This window comes from Trichechus manatus, unplaced genomic scaffold (genome assembly GCF_000243295.1).
Source record: "Trichechus manatus latirostris isolate Lorelei unplaced genomic scaffold, TriManLat1.0 scaffold00036, whole genome shotgun sequence".
Taxonomy (NCBI): domain Eukaryota; kingdom Metazoa; phylum Chordata; class Mammalia; order Sirenia; family Trichechidae; genus Trichechus; species Trichechus manatus.
This window is the reverse complement of record NW_004443972.1, coordinates 2601523-2628287: the sequence shown is the minus strand read 5'-3', so window position 1 is coordinate 2628287 and position 26765 is coordinate 2601523. Positions and strand designations below refer to the sequence as shown.

At 39.0% G+C, this 26765-nt stretch overlaps 1 protein-coding gene across 1 annotated transcript in view; it reads right to left on the bottom strand.

Moving 5' to 3' along the window:
- Positions 1-26604, bottom strand: part of ACVR2A (activin A receptor type 2A) — a 96257-nt gene extending 69653 nt beyond the window's left edge. The window contains exon 1 of the mRNA XM_023730370.1: positions 26224-26604. Coding sequence (XP_023586138.1) covers positions 26224-26278 — 55 coding nt within the window. The 5' untranslated portion in view covers positions 26279-26604. The remainder of the gene's footprint in view (positions 1-26223) is intronic.
- Positions 26605-26765: the final 161 nt, after the last annotated feature.

The window sequence follows — 26765 nt, the reverse complement described above, 5'->3', positions numbered from 1 at the left end:
CAGAAACACTGCTTGGTGATTTTACAGGTTAGCAGGCCTACAGGTAGCATCAATCTCCAATATTTAGTGCCAACTCCATCCTAGACAACCTGCAGGGTACTAGACAGGTTGAAGAATTATAAAAAATGTGACACCTGCTCTCAAGAAGCAAACACTGTAACAAGAAAAATCAGAAGTGGCACGTTAAATTCAGCATGGTGGCAAAGTATACTCAAAGACTAATCCAAAAAAGGCACAGATTTATAGAGTTATCTGAGATTAAAAGTTACCTATCTTATTAAAGAAATAACAAATGAAGATGATCAAGTAGAATATTAAGGGGAGAAAGAACTAGGCTAATACTTAATTTGATACTACACTACAAGGGAGTACCACAAAGACTAACAGGCATTTCTGAATATTGACAGTTTTCTTACACTTCAGACTTTTTTCGCTCACTATAAATGTTTCTGCTTTGAAGAGAACACACTCACACTTTCACACATCCTCAAATGCACCCTCTCACACTCCACACACTCCCCATAGGTACCCTCTCACACCCGCACTTACAATCACACCCTCACATCCCCCACAAGCACCTTCTCACACCCCCAAAAGCACACACATATTCATACCTCCACACGCCTTACCAAGACTTTACTCTGAAATTCAAGGCCCTACACAAATAATCTGGCAATAATCTACCTTCCCGACTTTATCTCCCCATGCCAGTTCTACTCACTACACTGCAAACGTGCCATTTTCATTGTCCCTCCCTATCTCAGTTCATGCCCCTAAACTCAACCTTCCTCCCTTACCTCTTATTCCCCGTACACAACCATTTTCCCACCTATCTAAATTTTAATTCATCTTTCAAAGCTCACTGAAGTCCCACTTCATTTATAAAGCTTTCCAGGCTCCTATGTGTCTTAATGAACTTTCTTTGTCCTGGATTTCTTACTCGGCTGATATTCAATTGGTTTAGCATGTAACTTAGCATTTAAATACAAACTATAACATTTACTGTTGATTTATACATAGAATTCTCTTTTCAACTAGAACATAACCATAGGCCACATCTTTCTGTTTTCTCTGTAACAACACAATAAGGCAAGCACATCCTTTTAAATGGCTGTTACTCTATATGCTATTCTCCTCTTTGACCTAATCTTGTCTAATAGCTCTCCAAACACATTCAATCTCTGGATTTCCTTCCACAACTTGACAATTTCACATTTAGATTTAAACACACCCACATACAACTGAGAAGGTTTTGCAGCCATCAACTGTACACTGACTAAAGGGAATAAGCAAAAGGCAAGGATGAATATTCAGTCTGCCTTAAAGATGATGCGAAATCAATTTTAACATTTTTACAAATAACCTGGAAAATCATGTGTACAGCAAAACCTCCAAACCTACAGATTTCACTAAACAAGTCTGGATAGCAAGTTACCACTCCAAAAGAGAACAACTTTAGAAAGTTCTCTAATGGATGTAAAAGTGGATGAATATTAGAAAATTTTCTAATATTAAAGGAAAAATAATGCAAACTGCCTTTATTAGATCTCTAAGAAAAAAAATCTAGGAGTCACAAGGACATTTAAAAAAAATAAATTAAAAGACAATAACAGGAAGTACCAATATATCCAAAAAGGGCAACATGTTATAATAATCTTTAGGAAGGGAACTACAAAAACAAAACCCAGCAATTACTAAAACCTTGCACAAAAAAGACACGGTATCGGCCTCTGTAACACTTCAAGATGATATACAGGTATCCTCCACTTTTCAAAAGTTCGCTTTACACCACTTTGCTTTTACAAAAGACCTACATTAGTACCTATTTTGGCTAACAGAAAGAAATCCAAACAGAATTTATGCTTTTACGGAAAAAGGAGAAAAGTGGAAATAGCGTTCAGCATTTGTTTTGCAGCGAGCCGTTAAAGAGGCAGCGCACACCTGGAGCAGTGAAGTGAGTGGCACTGAGCTCCTTTCCCAGGAACTACACTCAGCATCTCAGCATCAAGCTGCCATAGCTTTGAACTCTGTCTGTGAGGATCTATGTTTTATCTTGATTTATTTTGTGCATCCATTAGCAAGATGTGTCCTAAGGTATCAGAAAACCCTTAAAAAGCTTGTAAGAGTTTTCTGTGTTACTTGGTATGATTTGGTAGGTTATTTTTTGGGTCTGGGAATATTCAAAAAAATTTTCCCATATAAATCAGTGGTCACTGCTTCATCACTTTATGCGAGGATTACAAGAAAGTTTTCACAGAAATGCTCTACTCTCAGATGGGGCGGGGGAGGTGCTACAGAGCCTTTCCTCAAAATTCAAGAGTTGCTGTTACTTCCAATTAAATAATCCGCAAGGGATGCCCATCACTATGGGAAAAAAAGCACGGAAAACCTTAAAACATAGCAGCCAAGGTCCCATTTCGTTTGTACCCAACTTATTTTTCTAACCTTATCTCCTATTACATTTCTACCTCTTCTCTCCTGTCCAAAAGAAGTATTCAGCATATTTACAAATAATATCTTATATACTGCGCCTCAATGCTCTTGTATATGCCGGCCACTCTGCATAGAATGTTCTTCCCCATCAAAGGTCACTTTGTGAAATCCTACCATCCTTCCCAGGTCCAGTTCAAATGCCACCACATATACCTCGGTTTACTCAATGAACACGAACTAAGCCCCGATTCCACCAGCACTGAGCCAGGCACTGAGGAAACATGAATCAGACAAAACCTCTACAGAGCTAATATGAAGAGAGAAAATGTAGGAAGTGCAGTGTCAGAGGAACACAGAAAGGAGCAGCAGAGAACAGTTTCCACAGGAACTACAGGGAGCCCAGGATGAGTGGAGCTTGGAGGAAAACACAGTATGTGGGAGGAGAAGACAGTGAGCGGCAATGAGGAAGTCTGAAAGGAACAGCCCCAGGGAATACTGTATGTCACGTTAAAAAGATTGACCTTCATCCTGTGTAGGTGAAGAGAAGTCAGTGAGGGGTTTTAAGCAGTAGAATGTCAGGGTCAGATTTACACATTCACAGATAGATCTCTTGGTTTCTATTCTCCATGGTTTATAGCAAGGAAACCCTGGTGGTGTAGTGGTTAAGAGCTCAGCTGCTAACCAAAAGGTCAGCAGTTCGAATCCACCAGGTGCTCCTTGGAAACTCTATAGGGCAGTTCTACCCTATCCTATAGAGTCACTATGAGTCAGATGACTCTATGGCAAGGGGTTTGTTTTTCTGTTTGTTTGGGGAGTGGGGAGGGAAAGGTCCAACGTAAGAGTCCAGGCAAGAGGTGGTAAGGGCCAAACTAACACTGGTCGTAGGAATGGAGAAGCAGGAATAAATTCAAGAAACATTCAGAAGGTAAATTTAAAGGATTTAGTAATTGCTTGGATTGGGAGAACACTAAGAAGTAAATGTTGATGATGTCACCCAAGTTTGGCTCCAAATGGCTTCATTTCAATATTTCTCTTTCTACAAGCTCCCTCATGAACCCACCCCTCAAGCACATAAACATCTAGACCCTAGCCTGCTTCCTATCTTAATATATCCCTTCTCAGTCAATATTTCTTGAAAAAGTAATTGACCACAGCTGAACCCTCAGGTTCTGCAACATGGTCTCAACCACTCTACTGAGACTTTTCTTGCTAAAGTTACAAATATTCACCTAATTAACAAATATACTGGCAACCTTTCGGGCTGTATCTTATTTGCTCTCTCTGGCACTGCTGAATATTTCCTCCATCAAGATTTCTTACAATGAAACTATACTTCTTTACCTTCTACCTTTCTGGACCCACCTTCGTCTCTTCCACAAGCTCATCTTCATTCTCTCTCACTGTCTAAAATGTTAGTATTCCAGAATTTGATCCTTGGTTCTCTTCTTATTCTTCATTCTGCCTAAATGATTTCATGCTTGTATATCTACTGATTGTATACTCAAATCAGTCTTTACAACTCAAATTTATATAATCAACTACTTATCTGATATCACTATCAGGATGAGCCACAAGTATTTCAGACTCAACTTGATGAAAACCTAATGCATCTCTTTATGCTAAAGCACTAAGCAGAAAACACTCTTCAGCTCAAAACAGCCCCCCCACTCCCACCTTCAGCATGAAGTTAACACTCCTTAGCAAATGAAGCCCTTCATGATCTGATCCCTGCATAATTCTGCAGACTCATCCTCCATTACTGCCCCATACCTCATACATGCTACCTTATGATCTAGGTCTCCTGAATGAATTCCAGTTCCCCAAACACGTAACAATTATGCATGACCCTGAATAAGTTATTTCCTCTGCATACACACATCCAATATTGGCTTCTTTACTCCCTTTCTACACAAAGAATGATTCCTGGACCAACAGCATCGTATCACTAGGAACCTGTTAGAAACGTAGAACCCCAGGCCCCATCCCAGACATACTCAAACAAAACCTGCATTTTAACAAGATTCCTCAAGTGATTCATATTCAGAGTAAAGTCTGAGAAGCACTGCTTCAATGCATCATGCCCAACCAAAAACCAAACCAAATCTGTTGCTGTTGAGTCGATTCCGACTCATAGCGACCCTATAGGACAGAAGAGAACTGCCCCATAGGGTTTCCAAGGAGCTGCTGGTGGATTCAAACTGCCAGTCTTTTGGATAGCAGCTGAGCTCTTAACCGCTTCGCCACCAGGGCTCCGCATCATGCCCACTACTGCAATAAACAGCAGGTATCAAAGAAACCACCACCTATCTGTCAGTCTGTTGTAATGTAGTGGCTTGAGTGTTGCTATGATGTTGAAAGCTATGCCACCAATATTTAATATACCAGCAGGGTCACCCATGATGGACAGGTCACAGTGGAGCTTCCAGACTAAGAGACTAGGAAGAAAGGTCTGGTGATCTACTTCTGAAAATTAACCAATGAAAAACCCTATGGATCTCAACAGAATACTGTTCGATATAGTGGTAGAAGATGAGCCTCCTAGACTTGAAGGCAGTACACAATAGCTGTAACAACGGATTCAAACATACCAAAAATCATGAAGATGGCGCAAGACCAGGCAACATTATGTTCTGTTATACATAAGGTCACCATGAGTTGGAGCCAAATCAAAGGCAACTAACAACAATGACAACATCACAGAAAAGGGAAAATTCACCACACATAACTTTCAGAGCCTCAGTCTAAATCATTCCCTTACACATCTTCCTCCCACTGATTCCACACTGCTTTGGACTGACTAGTAATAGATCTTGTCGTTAACTCCCCTGTTTGAATAATCACCTCTCTCTCTCTGGATTTTATGCTTGATATCACTTTGCTGGCCATGACATCAGCTCCCCTGGATTACAATTCTCACTTTCTGCCCTGGCTATACGTCTTCAGGTCTTGGGGACATCAACACTGGGAGCTCTCACCATCAGGGAGCAACCTACCAGGCTTGACACAGAGAACATAAAATAGTCCTCTGACTTTATTCACACAGTATACTCCTAATCATCCCTTCAAGATTCACCTCAAGTGTCACTGAGGGAAAACATGTCCTGACTCCTCCAAATTAAATTAGGCCACCTTTTTCTGTAATCCCAAGGCACTCTAATATATAGATATGATGTACTACATAATTGCTAGTTTACTAACCATTCTTCATCTAGGCTGTGAGTCTTCTAGGGTGAAGATTGTGTTTTATTCATCTCTATATTCCCAGTCCTGACATATACTTGATGTTTACTAGATGACTAATAAATAAGTCTGGAGTTCAAGAGGAGAGCATTTAAAATAAAAAAAAAAAAAAAAACCCGTTGCCATTGAGTTGATTCCAACTCAAAGTGACCCTACAGGGCAGAGTAGAACTGCCCTGTAGGGTTTCCAAGGCTGTAATCTTTACGGAAGCAGACTGCCACATCTTTCTCCCACAGAGCAGCTGATGGTTCAAACTGCCAACCTTTGAGTTAGCAGCCAAGCACTTAACCACTGTACCACCAGGCCTCCAGCAGGCATTAAGGTGTTAGTAATTAAAGCAGTGTGGTTCTCCTAGCATAGGAATAAACAGAAAGATGAGGTCCAACAGTGTGAGCCCACAAGGAGACTCAAGTAGACATGGGAATGAAATATTTGATAAAGGCAGCAATACCAAAAGTATGTATCATTTAATGAACAGTGTAAAAATAACTAGTCATTCGGGGGCAGGGGGAACTCAGTACTGGTTTCAGTTATGCTAACATGAATTTCAAATGGATCAAACATTCAGTGTGAAAAACTAAACCACAGTTTAGTGGCTGATGGGTTCAAACCACCAACCGTTTGGTTCACAGCTAAGCGCTTAACCACTGCACCACCAGAGCTCCTTAAGGGAGGGTATGGAGAATAAGAATTCTCCATAAGGATGAAACTCTCAGAAACAGCAATACTAAAAGGATTGGCAGAATGAGTATGGAGGTGGCGAAGGGCTGTAGTCATAGAGAAGAACTGGGAGAGTAAAGGCAGAAAAGAATTTCAAGAAGGGACAGGTAGACAACAGCATCAAATTTACAGAAAAGTCAAGTAGTAACCAAATGCTGATTTAAAAAATCCTTTTAGGCAATTAAAACAAAACAAAACAAAAAAACCCAAACCCGCTGCCATCCAGTTGATTCTGACTCATAGCGACCCTACGGGACAAAGAAGAACTGCCCCATAGGGTTTCCAAGGAGCAGCTGGTAGATTTGAACGGCTGACCTTTTGGCAACAGCCAAACACTTAACCACTGTGCCAGCAGGCCTCCAAGTAGTAACAAAAGACAGGTTAAAAGAATCCTTTAGACTAGGCAATTAGAAAACCATTCATCTTTAAGAGAATCATTTCACTTACTTCAAGGTAACAATGAATTGAAGAGAGATCAAATGGTGCAGATGTGGAGCCAGTGGAGTACAGAAATCTTTTAAGAAATTGGACAGTGAAAGGAAAAAGGGACTGTCTTTCATATTTACTTATTCAACAAATATTTATCGAGCACCTGCAATGTTCAGGGCACTGAATACTAGGAATGCAGTGGTAAACATGGCAGTCACAATCCCTATTCTCATGGCGCTTTTATTTTAACAGCAACAATTTCTGGAAGAAACAAGGCCAAGACAGACTCAAAAGGCTAGACCAAGGAGAATCTGAAATGCATCTCTCACCTAGTGAACCAAACCCCCCACTCAAAAAAAAGTTCCTTGGTGCCAGTTACCATTAATTTTAGTAATCAAAGTATCAACTGTTTTTGTATTACATATTTTTAGGATGTGTATTATGCTTACACATAAAGTAACTAGTTTCTTAGATACTGAAGCATTTCAGAGTTCTTTTATAACCTCAATGGTACCTGGCACACTGAGAAACACAACAGTAGGTACCCCTTAATTGTTGGTTAACTTCACTTATAGCTAAATAGATTATGGATATGACTTCATATTAGTTTTTTAAATATATTCAGCCACCTAAATTCAAATCAAATCCCTATGGATTTATTACATTACTTGTCTCCACTACTTATTTGCCACCTTTTATTCATTCTCCCTAGCCTAAAAATTTTTCTTCCTGGTCTCTTCATCATCTTTCAGTTTTCTATAAGCAAACTGATACTTTAAAAGCTACAGTAATGGAAAACTGAAGTCTTTGGATCTGGAAAAACAAAGTATGTGTTATATCTTTTTATCAATATATCTTAATATGAACATGGGCAAGAGAACCACAAATCCAAAAGCCAGAACATTCACACTTCTCAAAATGTTCTCCCTTACCCACTTAGCATAGGTTACAGGCACCAAATGAGCAATTAACTACCACTATCATTAAATTATCTTCCAAATATGAGTCAAGAAGAACCTGGATTTGTTTTCTTCTACATGGGTAAATTTCCATTAATTCAACTTCTCTGAATCAAATTATAATCATTTTTAAAAGATTATTTACTTTGATCATTTGCTTCACTCATTAGTCAAGTGGTGATCAGAGCAATGAATTCTGACCTAGTTCTGTTTCTGGCTCATGGTATAACCAAAAGGAACAACATCTGTTTCTCAGTCTTTAAACAGCTGTGGACAAACAATAATTTTCATTTTAGAAGCAGAGAAAGCTCCGCTATATGCCAATTTGCATTTACCTTCTCATAATGAACAAATTACATTGGCTTTAGGGATTATGGTAGACCATTGTGATGGTTAACATTGTGTGTCAATTTGGTTGGGCCATGATTCTCCATGTTTTAATGTAATCTCTCCCATGATTGAATATACTGTGAGTAGCCAATCAGATGAAAGGCAGTCTCCTTGGGGATGTGGCCCATATCTGTATATAAGCAGACGTTCTGACTTTTTGCTCTCTCTGGATCCTGCGGCTGCTTCCTGTCGTCTCATCTCCCGTTTTTGGGACTTGAGCTGTCAGCTTATCTGCCGAACCTGGGATTCGTCGATCTGCACAGCCTGTGAGTGGGAGCCCTGCTCTCCGACCTTCCGATCTTGGGCTTGCCAGCTTCTGCAGCGTGACTTGGGAGAGGCCTCTACCCTGATCCACGGACTTGGGACGTTCTAGCCTCTACAATCACGTGAGGTGTTTCCTTGATACAATCTCTCTCTATATATATATTTATACACTTTACTGGTTTTGCTACTCTAGAGAACCCAACCTAAGACAACCATCAACATCTCAATTTGATAACTCAGCGTTTTTCACTACAACACAGGTTTCAAGAGCTGCAAGCAACAGCAGCTGCTGCTGGAATAGGGGGAGTGAGAGGGAACCGTAGCCGAACAGGTTCAAAGAAAATTACACTACTCTGGAACTGGCAACTCCAATGTTAGTATGTTTTAGAATATATAGTTCAACAGAAAGATACAAGACATTGGTTAGATAACCCAGCTTTACCAGTTACTTAGTTATATAGCCTTAGACAAGTCACTGAGTCTCAGTTTCCTCATCTGTAAAATGGGGAATAATAGTTATTTCGTACGATGAGTCACACATATTATCAGTAAAACTTAAAAGTACTTAGCCCAGAGTATGCAATAAGTGGTGGCTATTAATAATGGCAGTTTAAACAAATGGTAATTGTTAATATTACTGTTATAGATAATGAATGCACTGTGAGAACACTTGCCAGATCCAATTTTGAGCAAAAAATTAAAAATATGGCATATGTGTAATGAAACTGGCCTATTAGGAAACAAGTTAAACCATTCTTCATCCAAAACAAAAGTGATTGAGAAAAAGCACTTCTCCAGCCATCAAGGGCAGGATTTACCTACAATTTCCTTTGGGTAACAACACATGTGGATTAATGGTTGTCATCAAGCAAGCCAAGAAAGTGCAAAACAACATCTGCCTTAGAATCAGAACTTACTTTGGAGCTTTCTATTGCTGTACTGCTACTCCAGGCACCCTAGGCTCTAAACATGGGTTTCTCAAAGTATACGGTATGAGGATTATCTGGCAAAGCAACTACCCGACTAAGGTGGGGGGGGGGGCAGAGGAAGAGAAGAGCTGGTAAGCGTTCTTTACTTTTACAAAAGAACACTTGAATTTAAAAGTCAGCATTTTCGTTCTAGCTCCACTACTGTTAATCAGTGACTTCAGGCAAATCATATTATCTCAGGCTCTAACACATTTAAAAAAAAAAAAAAAAAAGTAAAGAAATCTATCTCATGTTATGAGGCTCAAATAGGAGCACACATGAAATCACTTGGAAAACTATAAAGCATTATATAATTCAAAGCTATTTTCCCAGAAATGCTGATATTAAGTTACTGAGAAAATAAAACAACGAGATAAACTTTTGGAAAATTTTAGTTATTCTGCTAACACAGCCACCCTCCTTCATCTTTATGTCATTTTGGAAAAGTTTTGAGGTGCTCTCATATGGAAATATATTACTGAATGAAGCACTACTGCATTCTACTTTATAGTTTTCAAAAAAGATCCCCCCAAATCTCTATATAAAACAATAATACCACCAAATTACATAACTGAAAACATTAGTACTCTTCCCTGAACACTAACCAATGTTCTAGAATTAAACTAGAGTTCAAAAAATAAATAAATAATATGAATACTATAAAACAAGCAAACACTATTTGCTTCCTGAACACAACAGGACGGCCATCTGCAAAAGTACAGTTTCTCACTAAACATACTGGAATGCTCTCAGTTTTAGATTCATTACACTGTTAACTCGTCATAGTCAATAAATAATTTAGAGCTACACATTGTGCTAGCAATAACAACAAGCAGCATCAGCAACTAATATTCATTGAGTTTAGTGCTTATTACATCCCAAGCATCACTTACATATATTAACTCACTTTATAACAACTCTATAAAATAAGTACCAGTATTATCTCCATTTTTCAGATGAAAAAACTGTGGCATAGAGAGGTTAAGTAACTTACCCAAGATTACAGAGCCAGAAAATTAGGAAGTCAAGATACAAGACCAGGCTTCAAATGCTTGTAACCTACACTGAACACTAACAATACTACACTGAATTAATCTCAAAGAATTTAAGGTCAGCTGGTAGACACATTAACAAGCAATTATAATACAGGATACCAAGCGATATCACAGGAGGAAGCAATGGGGCTGAAAGATAGCATCTAATTCTTCATATATTACTAACTGAAACTAATTCCATACGAATTGTAATCCTCACTGTAGAAGCAAGAATCCCAACTCAGCTTGGGAAAGATGAACACATTTTATAAGGGTCTGTCATTTTTCCATTCAATTAACCAGGTACCTGTCAGCTATGGTTTTGTTACTTTTCTAGTTAAGAACAACAGCATTCCCATCAATCTTTTCCTTCTCAAGATAATTCCAAATCAAGTTAGAGATCAGAATCAGCATAAATTAGTTTTTATCATACTTGTTAACTCAATATATAAAAGAAGTAGAGATGTTTTAAAGACATGTATTATTATTTTTAAATACTTAAATTAGGTAACTGAATCTGGACTAGCCAAGTGTTGCTTAAGAGAGGCTTTCCCTTAAATAAAAAAGAACTATTTTCAATTAGCATATCAAAGCTACTAGTCTCCAAAGGCAAGACTTCTCTGCTTGTAACACAATTAAAAGCAGGCCCTGTTTTACCTATGTTGTTGCTGTATGCCATCAAGTCAATTCTGACTCATAGTGACCCTATATGACAGAGCAGAACTGCCCCATAGGGTTTCCTAAGCTGTAATCTTTACAGGAGCAGATCACCGGGTCTTTTCTTGTAAGGAGCACTGGTGGATTCGAACCACCAACCCTTCGGTTAGCAGCAGAGTGCTTAACCACTGCGCCACCAAGGCTCCTTTTTGTTTCATCTATTAAAAAAAAAAATCTGTTGCTGTCGAGTCAATTTCGACTCATAACGACAGTATAGGACAGAGAACTGCCCTATAGGGTTTCCAGGGAGTGGCTGGTGGATTCAAACTGCCAATCTCTTGATCAGCAGTCATAGCACTTTACCACTGCGCCACCAGGGCTCCTGGTGCCTGGACAGGGTTTTACCTATACCCACCTATAAACTGCCACCTGGGAAGAGCCAACCCATCTGGGTGGCCAGGTGGCCCTGTTACTAGGGTTTCCCTCCTCATTTCCCTTACAGCGAAAGACACAATTTTATTACTCTTCCTCACTAAACTTTATCCTCAACCCTTTGCTATTTCTAGTATTAGTGAAGAGCCCATAGTGGTGCATGAAGGAACAGTGCTAGCAGTAGTACAGAGCGGGAAGGAGAAAATATAAAGGCAAAATGACAAAGGTGCCTCCTCTCTTAGACAGTGTCATTCTTCATCAAGTTCCTAACCATTTTCTTCATTCCTTTCCAATGGCCCTGGCAAAGCCAAAGCCTTGTTTCAAAAAATCAGGTGAGCTGCCACCAAATGGGACTTTCTTCCCATGAAAACTCAGCAGAAGTTGTACACAGCTTCTTTCTCTATGGGGAAAACAACATGGTGTAATAGATGAAGCACATATTCTAATAAGGTGAGCCTCTGTTCAAATCTCAGTTGTGAAGCTTATTAGCTGTATGACCTTATTTACACATCTGTAAAACAGGTAACTACCTCATAGGGTAGCACAATACCAGACACACATTTTAGCAAGCAATCAAGAAGCTTCCTTTATATTTTTCATTTAGCTTTTATATACGCTAAGAGGGGGAAAAATTCCCAGGATCAGTATCCCAAGCTCTTAGAGCACAAACGGTCTTTCAAACTTTTCTGACCACAAACCACAGTATAAAATACATTTTTCATTGTGACCTAGTACACACATACATATAATCACACACATAACTAAGGTTTCACAAAAACAATACTTTCCTATGTGTGATTCATTCTGATACTCTTTCTTTCTGTTTTGCTAGTAGTTACCTCCTAAACTGATTTCATGACCCTCCAATGTGTGGCAACCTGCAGTTTGAAAAGAAACTACTTTGCACTCTTTTCTCTCTCTCCTCACCCCCACCCCAACCCCACCCTTCTCTTCCCATCCCTCCTCCCTAATCATAGACATAAAGTTCTTTTAAGTCTTGTCACCATACCACTCTACTGGAGCCTCTAGAAGTTCAGGGCTGGCTACTTCCCAGGATGCAAAGCTCAGTAGGTAGAAGAAGAGAGGTTAGGGAAGAAGGAAAATCTGATAGTGCTGTGGAGAGTGGGAGAAATAGTGAGGCAAGAATTATAAACACCACTTTACAGAGGAAGAAACTAAGGTTATGCAATTTCCCAAGGTCACATGGTATATCACACCATAGTAGAGAAAGGCCCAACACCCAAGTTTTCTCCCTGCAGAATGTGTGCTCTTTCTACTATACTAACCCAAGAATAATATAATTGCTTTCCTTGAAGTTGTAGATGAAGGAAGCACTTACTGCTGTTTGTCACTTTTGAGAAAACCATACTTGCCAATAAACAGCTAAATTTGTACCAATGTGATTAGCTTTCAGTTCTATTAGCTAGCCTTTACTGGCAAATCACCTGTTGTTCCAATAGTAGAAAACTCTATAATCAGTAACGGACTAGGCTCATCTACTCTTCTCTCTCTGGTGATACAATGGAGCTGTTAGTTTAGTGAGCTGATTTCTCTCCCTATCATGGATACAAGCCTAGGTATTAATTATAAAAACACTGCTTCAACTGGGGCTGCTAAATATGTGTTGCCAGACCAACTAGAAGGTGCAATGGTTATAGTGCTCAGCTGCCAACCAAAAGGTCGGCAGTTTGAACCCACCAGCTGCTCCGCAGGAGAAGACCTGGATGTCTGCTCCTGTAAAGATTACAGCCTAGAGAACCCTATGTGGCAATTCTACTCTGTCCTACAGGCCCTCCATAAATCAGAATCAACTTCACAGCACACAAGAGACTAACTAGGAACTACAAACTACAATTCTTGGTGTGCAGACATGCTTGGGCTACAGTGGTGAAAAGATAAAATCTGTACATAAACCATCAAACTCCCCCTTGACTCAAAAGGAAAAAGAGTATAACTACACTCTTCTCTGTCTGACTTTAACCTTTCCCGTTTACTCCATCCTTCATAAGTGAGGATCAGCTTGAACAGTTTCCTCTTCCTAAGAATCATTCTGATAGAGGCAGTTACTGGAGAAATACTACCTGACAGTTTGTTAGCCCTCTCAGCAGTCAAAGCCTCCTAATTTAATTGCTTCTATTATTTCTGGTCCTCTCACCTAATAAGCAATTGCCATCTATATTTTCACAAACAACATTATTAGCAGTTAATTTCCTAATTCAACACTCAAACCAGATTTATGTCTGAAGAACTAAGGAAGAGAATAAAAAAGAGTATCTGGTAAGAACTGCTATCTAATATTTACAGAGAATAGAGGGATGGTCAGTGGCTATTCAGTCATTTTTCCTGGTCATTTATAAGGGTGTTCCACTCTACTTCTGAATGCTCTGCTATTACCATGCCCAATCTTGTATAAGTTAGTATCTTGCAACTGGCCTCACTCATTATTTATCATCATTCTCTTTTATACTTTGACTCTTCATACCTCTCCACATAATTTTAAAATGCATTTATACAAGTTAATTTCAAGTTCCTGCTTAAATAAAAATAATTAGCAAATTCTATTCACTAATCCTACAGTCTGAAACTCCACTACCAAGTAACACAAAGCCTAGCAACAAGCTTTTTTCTAGAACTACTTTACTTGGGGTAATAATAAATGAAATGGCCTATGATTATTTACAAGGTGAAATTATACTTCTTTATAGAAGGTGGCTTACCAAAAATAGATATAGCTTTACCTGATTCCAAAATGAAAGAAACCAAATGAATAGAAACCAAATGAAAACAGGCAGCCATCACTATACTTTTTTAATTCAGTAAAGTTTAACATCTCTTCTGGTTTTCCTTTCTGTAATAATTCAGGTTTTTTCTAGTTAAAGACACTGCTGCTGAACCTCTGTCATAATAAAAAACTGACACCCCCCCACCCACCTCCTCCCATCAAGCACCACTTCCCTGCCCCGACCACACCCCCAAAAAGAGGACTGCAATCTTTCCAGAATAAAAATATTCAAGCTGACTAACTAGAGTTAGACGCCATAGCCCTGAGTAAAACAAACAGCATTTGTATTAACTAACAACATAGTATTAACTGTTTATCCATTATTTCAACCTTTATTGTAAGACCTTGATAACCTAAAGACATCAAATTCTTAAGAATTAAGATACAAAATACCCTGAGTTTCTACTTCTGAATCTTCAAGCACACCGATAATAGTACATTACATATTTGAGACAATAAAGAGGTGATATTATGAAAAAACAGGCATTTTGAAAAAGAGTAGAGCCAAAGTTTCAGAGACAGGAATCTGCCACAAACATTCATAGTCTCTGGTCTGCTTCTTTGAGTTTTGAGATGGTTGCTTCAAAGCTCCCATGTGCACAAGAAGCCAACCTGATGCTGTTGTTTTTAAAGTAATAATAAGTAGGGGGGAAAAAACAGGGTGACTAAGAAAATCCCAGAGAAAGACCAGTAAGTGCAGGCAAGCATTAGAATACAGACTGTCTAAAGTTGGAAAGGGATGCTGGAGAGTCTAAGAGAGCTCTGACTGATGCAACAGCCTCCTACCTGGTCTCACCTCTTCACTCCTATGCTCCTACAATCTTTTCCAGACAGCTTCCAGAGTGACCTTAACACATAACCTAGATGTAGCTCTGCCTTAAAACTCTTTGCTTCCCACCACCCTTCCCATGTCTGCAAAGCCCTCTCTGATTTTCCCCTATCTCTCCAGTCTCATCCTTGCATTCATTTCTTCAGGCAACTAGCAGCCTGTCAAATATTTACTGAGTTTCTACTATGTACAAACTGTAAGACACTCTGGGGGTGTTGTGATGCACAAGTTAGACACCCTTCCTCATAGAGCTTCCACTCTAGCAGTAGGAAGAACAGACAATAGGTAGATAACTAAATAATTAGACATTGTGATATGTGAAATGAGGGAAATAGTTACTTTCTCTGTCAAGACCTTGTCTGTTTCCATCAGAGCACACGACAATTTGTAATCATTTTATTCATTTGACAACTTACTTTGACTACAAGCACCGTAAGGTTATAATCATGTCTGTCTTGCTTACTGCGGCATCCCAAGCACTAAGCATAGTGCCTGGTATGTAGTTCAATATTTACTTGTTGAATGAATGAATACCTGTTTCATCCTCTTTAAGTTAGAGATCAGTAAAGTAAGGCCTTAGTGGTTTCCAAAGGTCAAGAGAGAGTCAGTGGAAAAATAGGAATTTGAACATAAGACCCAAGTTTTAGTCTAAAATATTATACCACACTTGAAATACTGAACTCAAAGCTTAAGCCACTGGTATCTAAAAACAGACATGTGACTCTTTCAAGACTTTACTTTTACATAAAATATTTTAAAGCACAAGGTTTAAGTGAAGTTGTTTAAGAAAAATATTTTAAATTCCAACAAATAGATGGAAAAAGATTGTTTCTTTTTAATGAATGCTAGAGCAATGAGACCTTCAGAAACTCTTTCCAAAAGAACCATAATTTATGAATATTCTAGGTACTTCCTGGCACCTGTTTGGCACTCTATATTGACATTTTCTTTCGATGAATCATTTAGTCAGACTATTATTTCATATTAACAGATAAGTAATTTCTCTGCAAATTAAAAAATATCCCAACTAAATCTATATTTTAAAATGTCTTACACACTACGTATTTTAAAATGAAGCTTACAGACAGGTTAAAAACTAATTTGTAATATCTACTATAGATCAGATACTACATTACGAAGCATATTATTTCATTTAATGCTCACAGTATCTTGGTTTACAAATGGGGGGAAAAAAAAGAATCTCAGAGTTTTAGAAACTTGCCAAGATCTCATAACTTGCCCATGCCCGTTCCTCCTGAAATAATGCCTTGGAACAGGCATGATTTATCACATACAGGCATAAAGATGTAAGGAACATAGATTTTTCCTAACAATGGTCTTATTTCTATAAAATATAAATTGTAAAACTAGGAAAAGTATGAAAAATCCTCCCTTAAAGCTTGATTAATGCGTAAGCTTATTTTTATTATAAGATGCAAAGACTTGATTAGTCTTTAAAATATTTTAAAAGGAAACCCCTTTCCACATATATAGGCAGTTCTTCTAATAATTATCTTCTTGCTTTACTTTTTTTTCCTCAGCAACATTAGGGAATAAAGTTGATTCCCAATGTAACTTAAAGCCACTAAGAAGAATATAGCCAACCAAAGAAATAACTGCTTTTATCTAGTCCAAAAGAATGGTTACTGAAAAGGTTTCGGATTTAGGATATACATGAATAACGCATACAAAGTTCAGATAAGTTTCCAAGTCTATTTCCACAGAACAGTATAATTTACTGTGAGGAAAATGCCTCACCTAGATTTCAAAGAATATAATCCGGATGGCCAGTATGAATAATTATAGGAATTACTGGAATGTGAGCATTATTTAAACACAAACAATACATTGAGCCACTAATGCTTAGAATTCAACCAGACATCACAATGCAAACATATCCATTACATAACGTCTGCTCCCGTAAGAGAATATACATACTCTCGTGTTTTTTATGTACTAACTCTGATCTTTCCAAATCTATGCTTATATTTTCTTTCATGCTTATTATCTAAATCCACATCTGTCTATAGAATTTCTTTAGTTGTTAAACTGGTTCCTTTTCTTCCCCCCCTCGACTCATTCTTTCTTTACCAATTTTACTGAGTAGTGCTGACATCCTATCTTAATCTTCAAGTTGCTTTTCTGTCTTGTATTCAATGCATCCATATATGGGATGTCTATCAGTGTCTTAGTCATCTAGCGCTGCTATAACAGAAATACCACAAGAGGATGGCTTTAACAAAGAGAAATTTATTTCTTCACAGTAGAGCAGGCTAAAAGTCCAAATTCAGGACATCAACTCCAGGGGAAGGCTTTCTCTCTCTGTTGACCGTCTCATCAATCTTCCTCCAGACTGGGAGCTTCTCCGTGCAGGGGCCCCGTGTCCAAAGGATACGCTCTGCTCCTGGCATTGCTTTCTTGCTCTGTCGGTCAAGCAAGCCTAGCTCCACTGGTAAGTGCCCAGAGCCACCCCACTCCACCAGGAGGCCTCCTACACACAGGCACTCAGCTCTCTCGCTCTGTGGGTCGGCTCCAGTGATGTCCGGTGCTGGTCTTCTAGTTCTGCTGCTGCCGGTTCTCTGCCGCTGCCGTTCCTCTATCCATTCACAGTTTCAAAACTGCTTCCACGTTTGAGGTATCTGTTAAAGCAGCACCCCATTTCTGGTACCAAATGTCTTAGGCCGAGTTCTCTAGAGAAGCAAAACCAGTAAAGCATATAAATATATATAGAGAGAGATTTATATCAAGGAAACAGCTTACGTGATTGTAGAGGCTAGAACATCCAAGTCCATGGATCAGGGTAGAGGCCTCTCCGAATTTACACAGCCGCAGAAGCTGGCGAACCCAAGATCAGCAGGTCGAGGAGCAGGGCTCCTGCTCTAGGCTGTGAAGGTTGACGAATTCCAAGACTGGCAGGCAAGACCTCAAGGTTTCTCCTGATTCACACAGCTGCAGGGGCTGGCAAACCCAAGATCAGCAGGTAGGGGAGCAGGATTCTTGCTCGCAGGCTGTGAAGATCGATGAATCCCAAGATCGAAAGGTAAGCTGCTAGCTCAAGTCCCAAGAACCAGAGGTGAGATGACAAGAGGCAGCAGCTGGATCTGGAATAAGCCAAAAACCTTGGCAAGGCGAGCAGGAAGGAAGTAGCCAGAGGAGGGCAGAGAGAGGAAGGCAGAGGGGGTGGTTAGCCACCACAGGCCCTGCCCCCACTGGTACCACTCAGCAGATTCCATCATGGGGGTGATCACATATCAGATTTCAACAGGGAAGTGATCACAACATTATACAACTGCCAAAACACTGAGAATTATGGCCTAGCCAACTTGACATACAATCTTAACCACCACGATTAGGATTTAAGAGTTGGAATGCCTACACTGATGGCAACGAGTTTTTTTTAATTAGGATCTATATCATCCACTCCTACCTCCTCTCAATTTTAATTATTCTTCATCTAGATTTAACCTCAACTGAAACTGTTATACTACTTTAAGCAATTATGAACATCTCTTTATCAACAAATCTCTTCCTCAGATTTAGTAAAAATTCCACGATCCCAACTTACCTTCTATCTGAGGTCAAGTTTACGTTCCAATTCCATCTGTGTTCCTAATCCTATGCTGTGCCTTTTCCTTCATACTAAGATGAATATTCTTCTTAAACTCCTGCCAAGACATTTTTCCCTAGTATTAAGGTCTATCTCTTCCAGCAGGCCTTTCCTAAATGAAAAAAATCTAAACTTTCCAAAATTAACAAATTAACACCAGGACCTCTGCATGTGCTTAACTCATCCAGCTAGTCCAGAAGAGAGAAGAGCTCAGCCAGGGCAGGCCCATGTTCTCCTCTAAGGCCATTTTTCCCTTTATTTTGTACCCAGCCATACAGTCTCTATTGTATAAAATAATGACCACATTTTTCAGTGCATTTTTTTCAGTACACATATTTTCCATTGTATATATTAACTTATGTAGTTTCCTGCATATATTTACTTATGCAGTTTCCTTTTCTCCTCAGTGTAATGGGTGGTCAGTGATTTTAAGGATTTTACAACCCATTAGTTGGTCACTGATTCAATTAACAATCAACATTTTAGAAATGAAATAGAATATAAAAATATTTAAAAGTATCCTACACAGAGTAAATAGTTTATGGAACTTCTGTTTTTGATGCGCGCGCGCGCACACACGGGAACTTGGTCACTATGCAATGTATGTTTCTTACTGGGTTTGGTCAAAAAGTTTGAAAGCCACTGAACTTGACGATCTCCAAGATCCCTTCTAAAGGTATATGATTCAAATTATGCTAACCTGCTAACCCATTAATCCATTGCCACTGAGTCGATTCCAACTCACAGCGACCCTGTAGGACAGAGTGGAACAGCCCCAAAGAGTTTCCAAGGAGCGCCTAGTGGATTCAAACTGCTGACCTTTTGGTTAGCAGCCGTAGCACTTAACCACAACGCCACCAGGGTTTCCTCAAATTATGCTAGGAGTTTAATTTAAGGATCAGAGACACAGTATTTTAAAAACAAACAGAATTTAAGGATACAAAAAAAAAAGCAAAATTATTTTTTCTTAATAAAATGTCACTATTGAACTCTAACTTTAAAATTATAAAATTAAAATGCTTTTAAGGTAGGAAAAAAGTTCAGAGAACATCTAATCTAAATTCATTGCTTTAACAGATAAGGGGAAAACTCAGGCCCAGAGAAGTGAAATGATTTCATTACATTCATTCAATAAACATTTACTGAGCACCTATCATGTGCAGGTTCTATAAGAATGGGTCTGAGGATAAATAGATGTCTTTGAAGAGTTCACAGTCTAAGAGTGGAAATAAGCAAATAAACACTTGCAATAACTACTGAGATCAAGGTCATTTAGAAGGTGTTAGAAGAACAGAGCGCACCTAACTCAATCTGGGCTGAGTGACAGGGAAAATGTCCCTAAACAAGTGAACAAGAAGTTAGCCAGGTAAAGGAAAAAGAAATAACATGAACAAAGGCACCATATACAATAGAGGGATGGCACATTCAGGAAACTGCAAGTAGAGTTCGTTTGGCTGGAATATAAAAACTCATGCTGGGGAGGAGCAGCAGCAGCAGAATGCCTAGCACTTATGTGTCATCTAATATCTAAACCACCCTCTGAAGTAGCACTACTAAAATCCCCATTTTACAGACGAGAAAACTGAGGTGCACAAAGGTTAAGTGACTTGCCCGTGGTTAAGTTGTGAAGCCAGGATTTACACCCAAGAAGTCTAACTCCAGCACCTATACTCTTAGCCATTCCACTAACAGGTTAGAGAAAACAGGCAGGAGCCAAATGATGATGGACTTTGTATGCCATTCTAAGACTTTAGATTTTATGCTAAAGGTGACTCACAGTTAGTGAAAGATTTTTAAGCTGGAGTGACAAATTCAGATTTATTTTTTAATGATGTCACCCTGGCAGCTATGTGAATGTACTGAAAAGAGGAAACAGTGACAGGCAACCAGCTAGTCTTAGCTAGAAAGGTACAATAATTCAATTGAGAGAAATGATAGGTGAGCTAGACAGTGGCAGAGCTGTCACCCCGAACCCAAGTCTACTGACCACTACAATCACACACTTGCTCAGTATCCATAAAATCTCCTAATTTTTTCCCTTAAACCCACCATTCTAAAAGCTCAAAAAATCCAACCTCACAGACAACACCACACTCCCTTTAGGTTCCTTAATTATACAAAATCTGACCAGTAGATGCACTGGGTATATGAAAATAATAGAAATCTCACTGGAGAATGAAGGGATGTCAACTGCTATCTACAGTAGTTTTCTTACCTTCTTGATTTCTCCTTCTCCTTCCTCTATACACTATTCCTGGAACTTTCATGTTCAATAGTCAATTTGAAATCAATGTTCTGTCTAGACATGACTGTTATAACCTAACAGAATTAAATCTACCACAGAGGAAGGATAATGTGGTCCCAGCAGTGGCAATAAATATACTCTCTGGTCTAGTCAAATTTGGCTTAAACAGAACAGATGAATGAATAAGAGATATACTTTTTTGAAAGCAGCAAAGAGTTAAAGAAAACCTGAATATTAAAAAGGAAATAAGAGCAATCTAAAGTACAAACCATTTGATTCCAAGAAAGTAACACTACTCCCAAGTGTGCGTGTGGTATTCCAGTAACTAACAAATAAAAGAACAGTGGAAAGGACTATCTGGTTAATTCTCAAGTATTCTAAATTCAATTCATTTTCATTCAAACCAGGGTGATCCTTCTTGAGGCTACCTTTGAGGAGGTTAGGCAATGGATGGTTTCCACAGCCTACAGTAGAGAGAAGCACAGAAGGGGCAGAGGGGAGAAAGGGAGTAGATAAGGAGGAGAGGAGAGTGGAAAGGAAACTCCAGTGAAAAGGAATGGAAGAAATGGTAACTTACAGAACATACAGTGAAGAAGAAAGAAGTACCAATGACCCCAATATCAAATGTTGCCAACCTTACATAATTACTACCTGTGGGACACTTGGCAAGTGGCAACATAACAGAGCATGAAAAGACAAATTTAAATCAGATTTATGAGACACCAAAGATGAGAAATAGATACTTACAAAAGTAAAAAGCAACAAAATAAACTCTTAGAATCTAAAGAGAATTTAGAGATGACTAAAGTCTCATTTGGCTTAGTTATGCTTCACTTTTCATCAACACTGAGTTTGGTGGGCCCAACCGTGAGAATGTTAGTAGTACCAGAGATCTGTGCGGGGAGATGCATTACAGAGACAATACGAGGCTTATTTGCATACCTGACTTCAGAAGTTTCTTCTGCATGGAAGCTTTTTTTTTTTTTTTTAAGTTTATTCTGGCTGGCTGAATTAACTCCCATAAAACCGGAGTTCAAAACAAGGTAAGCACTTAGTAATTATGACCAAGATTTAACCTTAAAAAGGGCAAGGGCCTGCAATAGATCATAGAATGCTACTTTGTATAGTCTAAATTAGTCTAATGTAACCAAAACTCAACTAACGAAGGAAAATTATAGAATTAAGAAGTTACTTTAAAAGTTTCTTGAAATGAAAGTGAGCTAGACAAAAGAAATATCCTTTTAAAAATGAATTTACACACTGAAATTATTCAAGGAACATGCAACAGTGAACATATTTTTTTCCATGTGAGACATATAATACTTTCAGGTACCATGTTTTGGACACACAGATTTACAAAACTACCACCGCCACCAGCTATTTCAATAAGGATAAAAAGAAATATCCTTAAATGTGATTATTATAACAAAAAGACTAATGGCTCAACAGCAAATATAATTAAGCTTGATATCCTGACCAATCTTTCATTATCCACCATAACACAGTCTTCACGAGGACTCTATCTTAACAAGTGATAGGAGAGAGTTTATAACCGTCAGCAAATTATTTTCAGTAAAGTATAATAGAATTAAATAATGTATATACCTATAATCTGTTTCTCTAATTTAATCATGTTCTAATTTTAAAAGATGATGAAAACTTTTAATACAAGCCACCTGGAGATCATCATACCATGTATTTGCAAAATTTAGAAAACTGTCTTTGAGGCAGGGGGGTTAGAACCCTTTTACTAACATACTAATCCTGTTCAAAATTAAGAGTTAGAACAGGATTTCTCAAACTCAACATTATGGACATTTTAAGCCAGACAATTCTTTGTTGTGAGGGGCTGTCCTGTGCATTGCAGGATGATTAGCAGCACCCCTCCCCTCTACCCACTAGATGCCAGCAGCACCCGCCTCCCAATTACAGCAACAAAAAAAGCCTTCAAATGTCCTCTGGGGGACAATCATCAACCCTGGTTGAGAATTATGCTTATATCATAAATAGAAAATATTCAAAATGGAGTGGAGGAATGTTTTCTTTATTTTGTTTTTCTTCTGGTCTGGATGTTTCAATACATTATATTAGAATTTGATCACAGATCACATTTAAGAGATTCAGCGTTTTAATATCTACTACTTGTTAGCCAAAGTTTAGAAGAATCCCAGAAAAGTCTTTGTACTGTCAACTCTCCCTCCAATCACACATACACTCACAGACACAAACACACACACAGTACTGCCTAGATGAACTGAAGAAAACGCACATAATTACTATATTTCCATTCGAACAGATTATTCCAGCTGCCACAGAATCCAAAGGAATTCTCAATTTACTTCAATGTAACTTAAATACCACAATAGCTGCATCACTCTAGGTATGATAAACTAAATACAAGAGCAAATAGATAATCTCCTCCTCACATTTTAACAAACTGGAGAAAGATACAAATTAACTACAGTGCTTATAAAAACACAAAAACTAAGAAGCAGATTTGTATTTTGAAACAGAATCTGAGGATGGAAACAGGAATGAAAAAACTTAAAATAGGGGAAATCTGAAGCATGCCAAGAAAAGAAGACCAGTGGCGCAGTGGTTAACTGCCTGGCTGCTAACTGGAAGGTCGACGGTTTGAACTCACTAGCTGCTCCATGGAAGAAAGATGTGACAGTCTGCCTCCCTAAAGATTACAGCCTTGGAAACCCTATGGGGCAGTTCTACTCTGTCCTATAGGGTCGCTATGAGTTGGAACTGACTTGAAGGCAACAAGTTCAGTTTTGGGTTTTTTGTTGTTGTTGTTGTTGTTTATAACATACAAGTATAGTCTGCATAAGTGATCTACAGAATACATACCATGGAAGGGAAACTGTAAAACAGAAGTCCACAAAATACTAAAAGAAACAGTAAACATTCATCCTAAATACTTGGAATGAAACTGCTCTTCACTACTGTTCCCATTAAAAAAAAATCCAGAAACAACAACCGGACGACTTGAGAAATTTTTCAGTTCTCATAAAAATAGCCATCGACATGTTTCCAACATGCTAGATTATACATTACATAGAAAAATCAATTAGGAGGAGAAACGCAATAAACCCTTTTTACTGTGCATTTGCTTCACAACAAAAGCCCTATAAAAAAATCAAACATTTCAAGTACTAAAAATGTTCACGTATAAAAATGGAATAAGGTCTTTATGATTATTTCAGTTATCTTCAATAGAACCACACAGTTTAGTTCAACGAGGAATGTTCATTTTAAAAAACTATGCAACAGTGTTTAATATTAGTTTCACATAAGTGGGATATCTATGTGTTCTATAGCACCAAAACTACTTTATTTCAAAATTTTGGTTATTAACCTCCTGGCCCAGTGAAAATAATCCTTCAAGAAACTGATGCTCAATTCTTCTTACCCCCAAACCATACATAGGCAGCTGTAATATCTGAAGCAATAGCCAGCTTTTTCAGAAGGAATACCTTGAGACTGCTCAAGAATAGCCTCATTCACCAATTAATACGACTGAGGTGAGTTTGGGAGGGAATAATATCCACAATTCCTTCCAGTGGCCATGATGCCCCTCCTCCTCAAGGGCAGGGGATCAGAAAAGGGATTTGAACAAGAGTTCACCAACCAGAACATACAGGGGCAGAGGAAAAAGAGTACTACAGGAAAAATAAAAACTACATGGTTAAGTCATGTCACAAAAGCAAAAGGTTTAATGCTATCAAGGCCTTCATTCATTTCAGACACACCATTGTTTATCTTCCTCCCCAAACCGTGCACAAAAAGAACTGTCAGCTTGCTTTAAGCATGTTCCTTCTTCCATTTAAACAGACATGATTCTTTTGGTTAATCTCTGGCAATGATCGCCATCTCACAACACATTCAGCCCACCCGGAACTGATCAATACCACTACAGACATAAGACTAGACTTTATCCATTTATTAACCACAAGGAAATGTACCATTCAGCAAAATTCTATACATTACAAAAGACTCTATTAAAAAGGGGGGGAGGGAAAAGATTGAACAGGACAGACACACATACAGACACAAACACACACACCACAGAGGTACACAAAGAAAAGACTACCACCCTCTAATTTCTCTGTGGCAAACAAGATAAAGATGTGGCCGTGAAACCTGTTAATTCGGTTTTGCTCCCCCTATAATTCTATCTTACAATCTAGTGACTGAGTATTGAATTTTATGATAAACAGATCCACCGCGACTTTAAAATTGTTCCATCTCTCCAACTAACTCTCCTGTTATGTACATCTGCACACCTTTAGGCTAGATGCTGTATTCATTTACAGAATTTCAAGTATAAAAGACTAGACAGTTTTTCCAACCACTGGTTGCAACCATAGAACGTTCTCACAAAATTGAAATTTCAAATATAAAATGGCCAGATTATTCCTCCAACTTTGGGCCAAAACTTATTTTATGATTACAGGTATTTAACAGTAAGAACAATTTCATATGAGCAGTTCTAACCCGAAAACAGCACAAAGGGTTTAAAATAAATAGGTAAGCAAAATCTATGCCCGAAAACAGCTCACAAATGGTGGTTGAAAACCAGCAAATTACCAACACACAAGTGGCATACCTCTTCTGCACCGGGTTATAGTTAATACTCCAATAACTACAACTATTTTTAACACTGCTGGACACTGAAGTTGAAGAAAACGTGAGAGGAGACCCAGATGAAATTGCTATTATGACACACAGTTTCTCACAGTCAAAATTCAGCAACTGACCTGATCTGTGTCGTAACAGTCAGCAGTAAAGCGCTAATTAAAAGACAAAAAAAAAAAACAAAAAACAAAAACCTTCTTTTTGGAGGATCCCACACTAAACATTTTTGAATACGTCTTTCGGGTCTCAACCTTTGCATAAACTGTCACTTGTGGTATTTGCGGGTTAATTGCAACCCAACCAGCGCTGTCATCCAGTGTTATGGCCACAAACCATGACTTTCTCACTTCCACAACAACACAGCAGTCACTCGTATCAGTTCGCCAACCTTCCTCAAAACGAGAAAAATTCATGGAGGTTTCCAGATCACAATCAGACCTGGGGGGTGGCAGTAGAGCGACTCGGGGAGGGGGAAGAACCTCCCTAGGCTCCACTGAAGCTCAACGACCCAACAACAACCGCCGCCGCCAGCAGTGGCAGCAGCGGCGGCAGCAGCAGCAGCCCCGCCGCGCCGCGCTCGCTGCACCTACCTGAAGAACAAGAGATAAGAAAGACGGCAAACGCCAACTTTGCAGCAGCTCCCATTTTCCCCAGGCGCCAGGGAATCCGTAGGAAGTTCTCTTTAGATATCCAATTCCCCGGGTCTTCCACGGAGACAAACCTCCTGGTGTAAAATCAACCGTCATAAAACATATTCGGAAGCCCCGAGCAAAAAACGTTCAAGGGGTTAAAAAAGGAAAGAAAAAAAAAAGGCACAATAAAAAAAAAAAAATGCACCACGGGGAAAACCGCCACACACACGCACAACACTCAAAACCAAACAACGAAAAGCCAACAACAACAAAAGCGGGTTTAAATCACTGTCAAAATCACTGTCAGCTCCGCTCGCCTCTCGGGTCGCTCGGAACAAAACGCCAGGTTGAGGCGACGAGGAGGCGGTGGCGGCGGCGCCCGCTGCCGCCCGGACAGTCCGGGAACCGAGCTAGGTCCGACGTCCGGACCGACCTTCAACCCGGACACCCAAAGTCCGCGGACCCCTGGCGGCTGAGCCCGCGGCGGTGGCGGCCTAGGC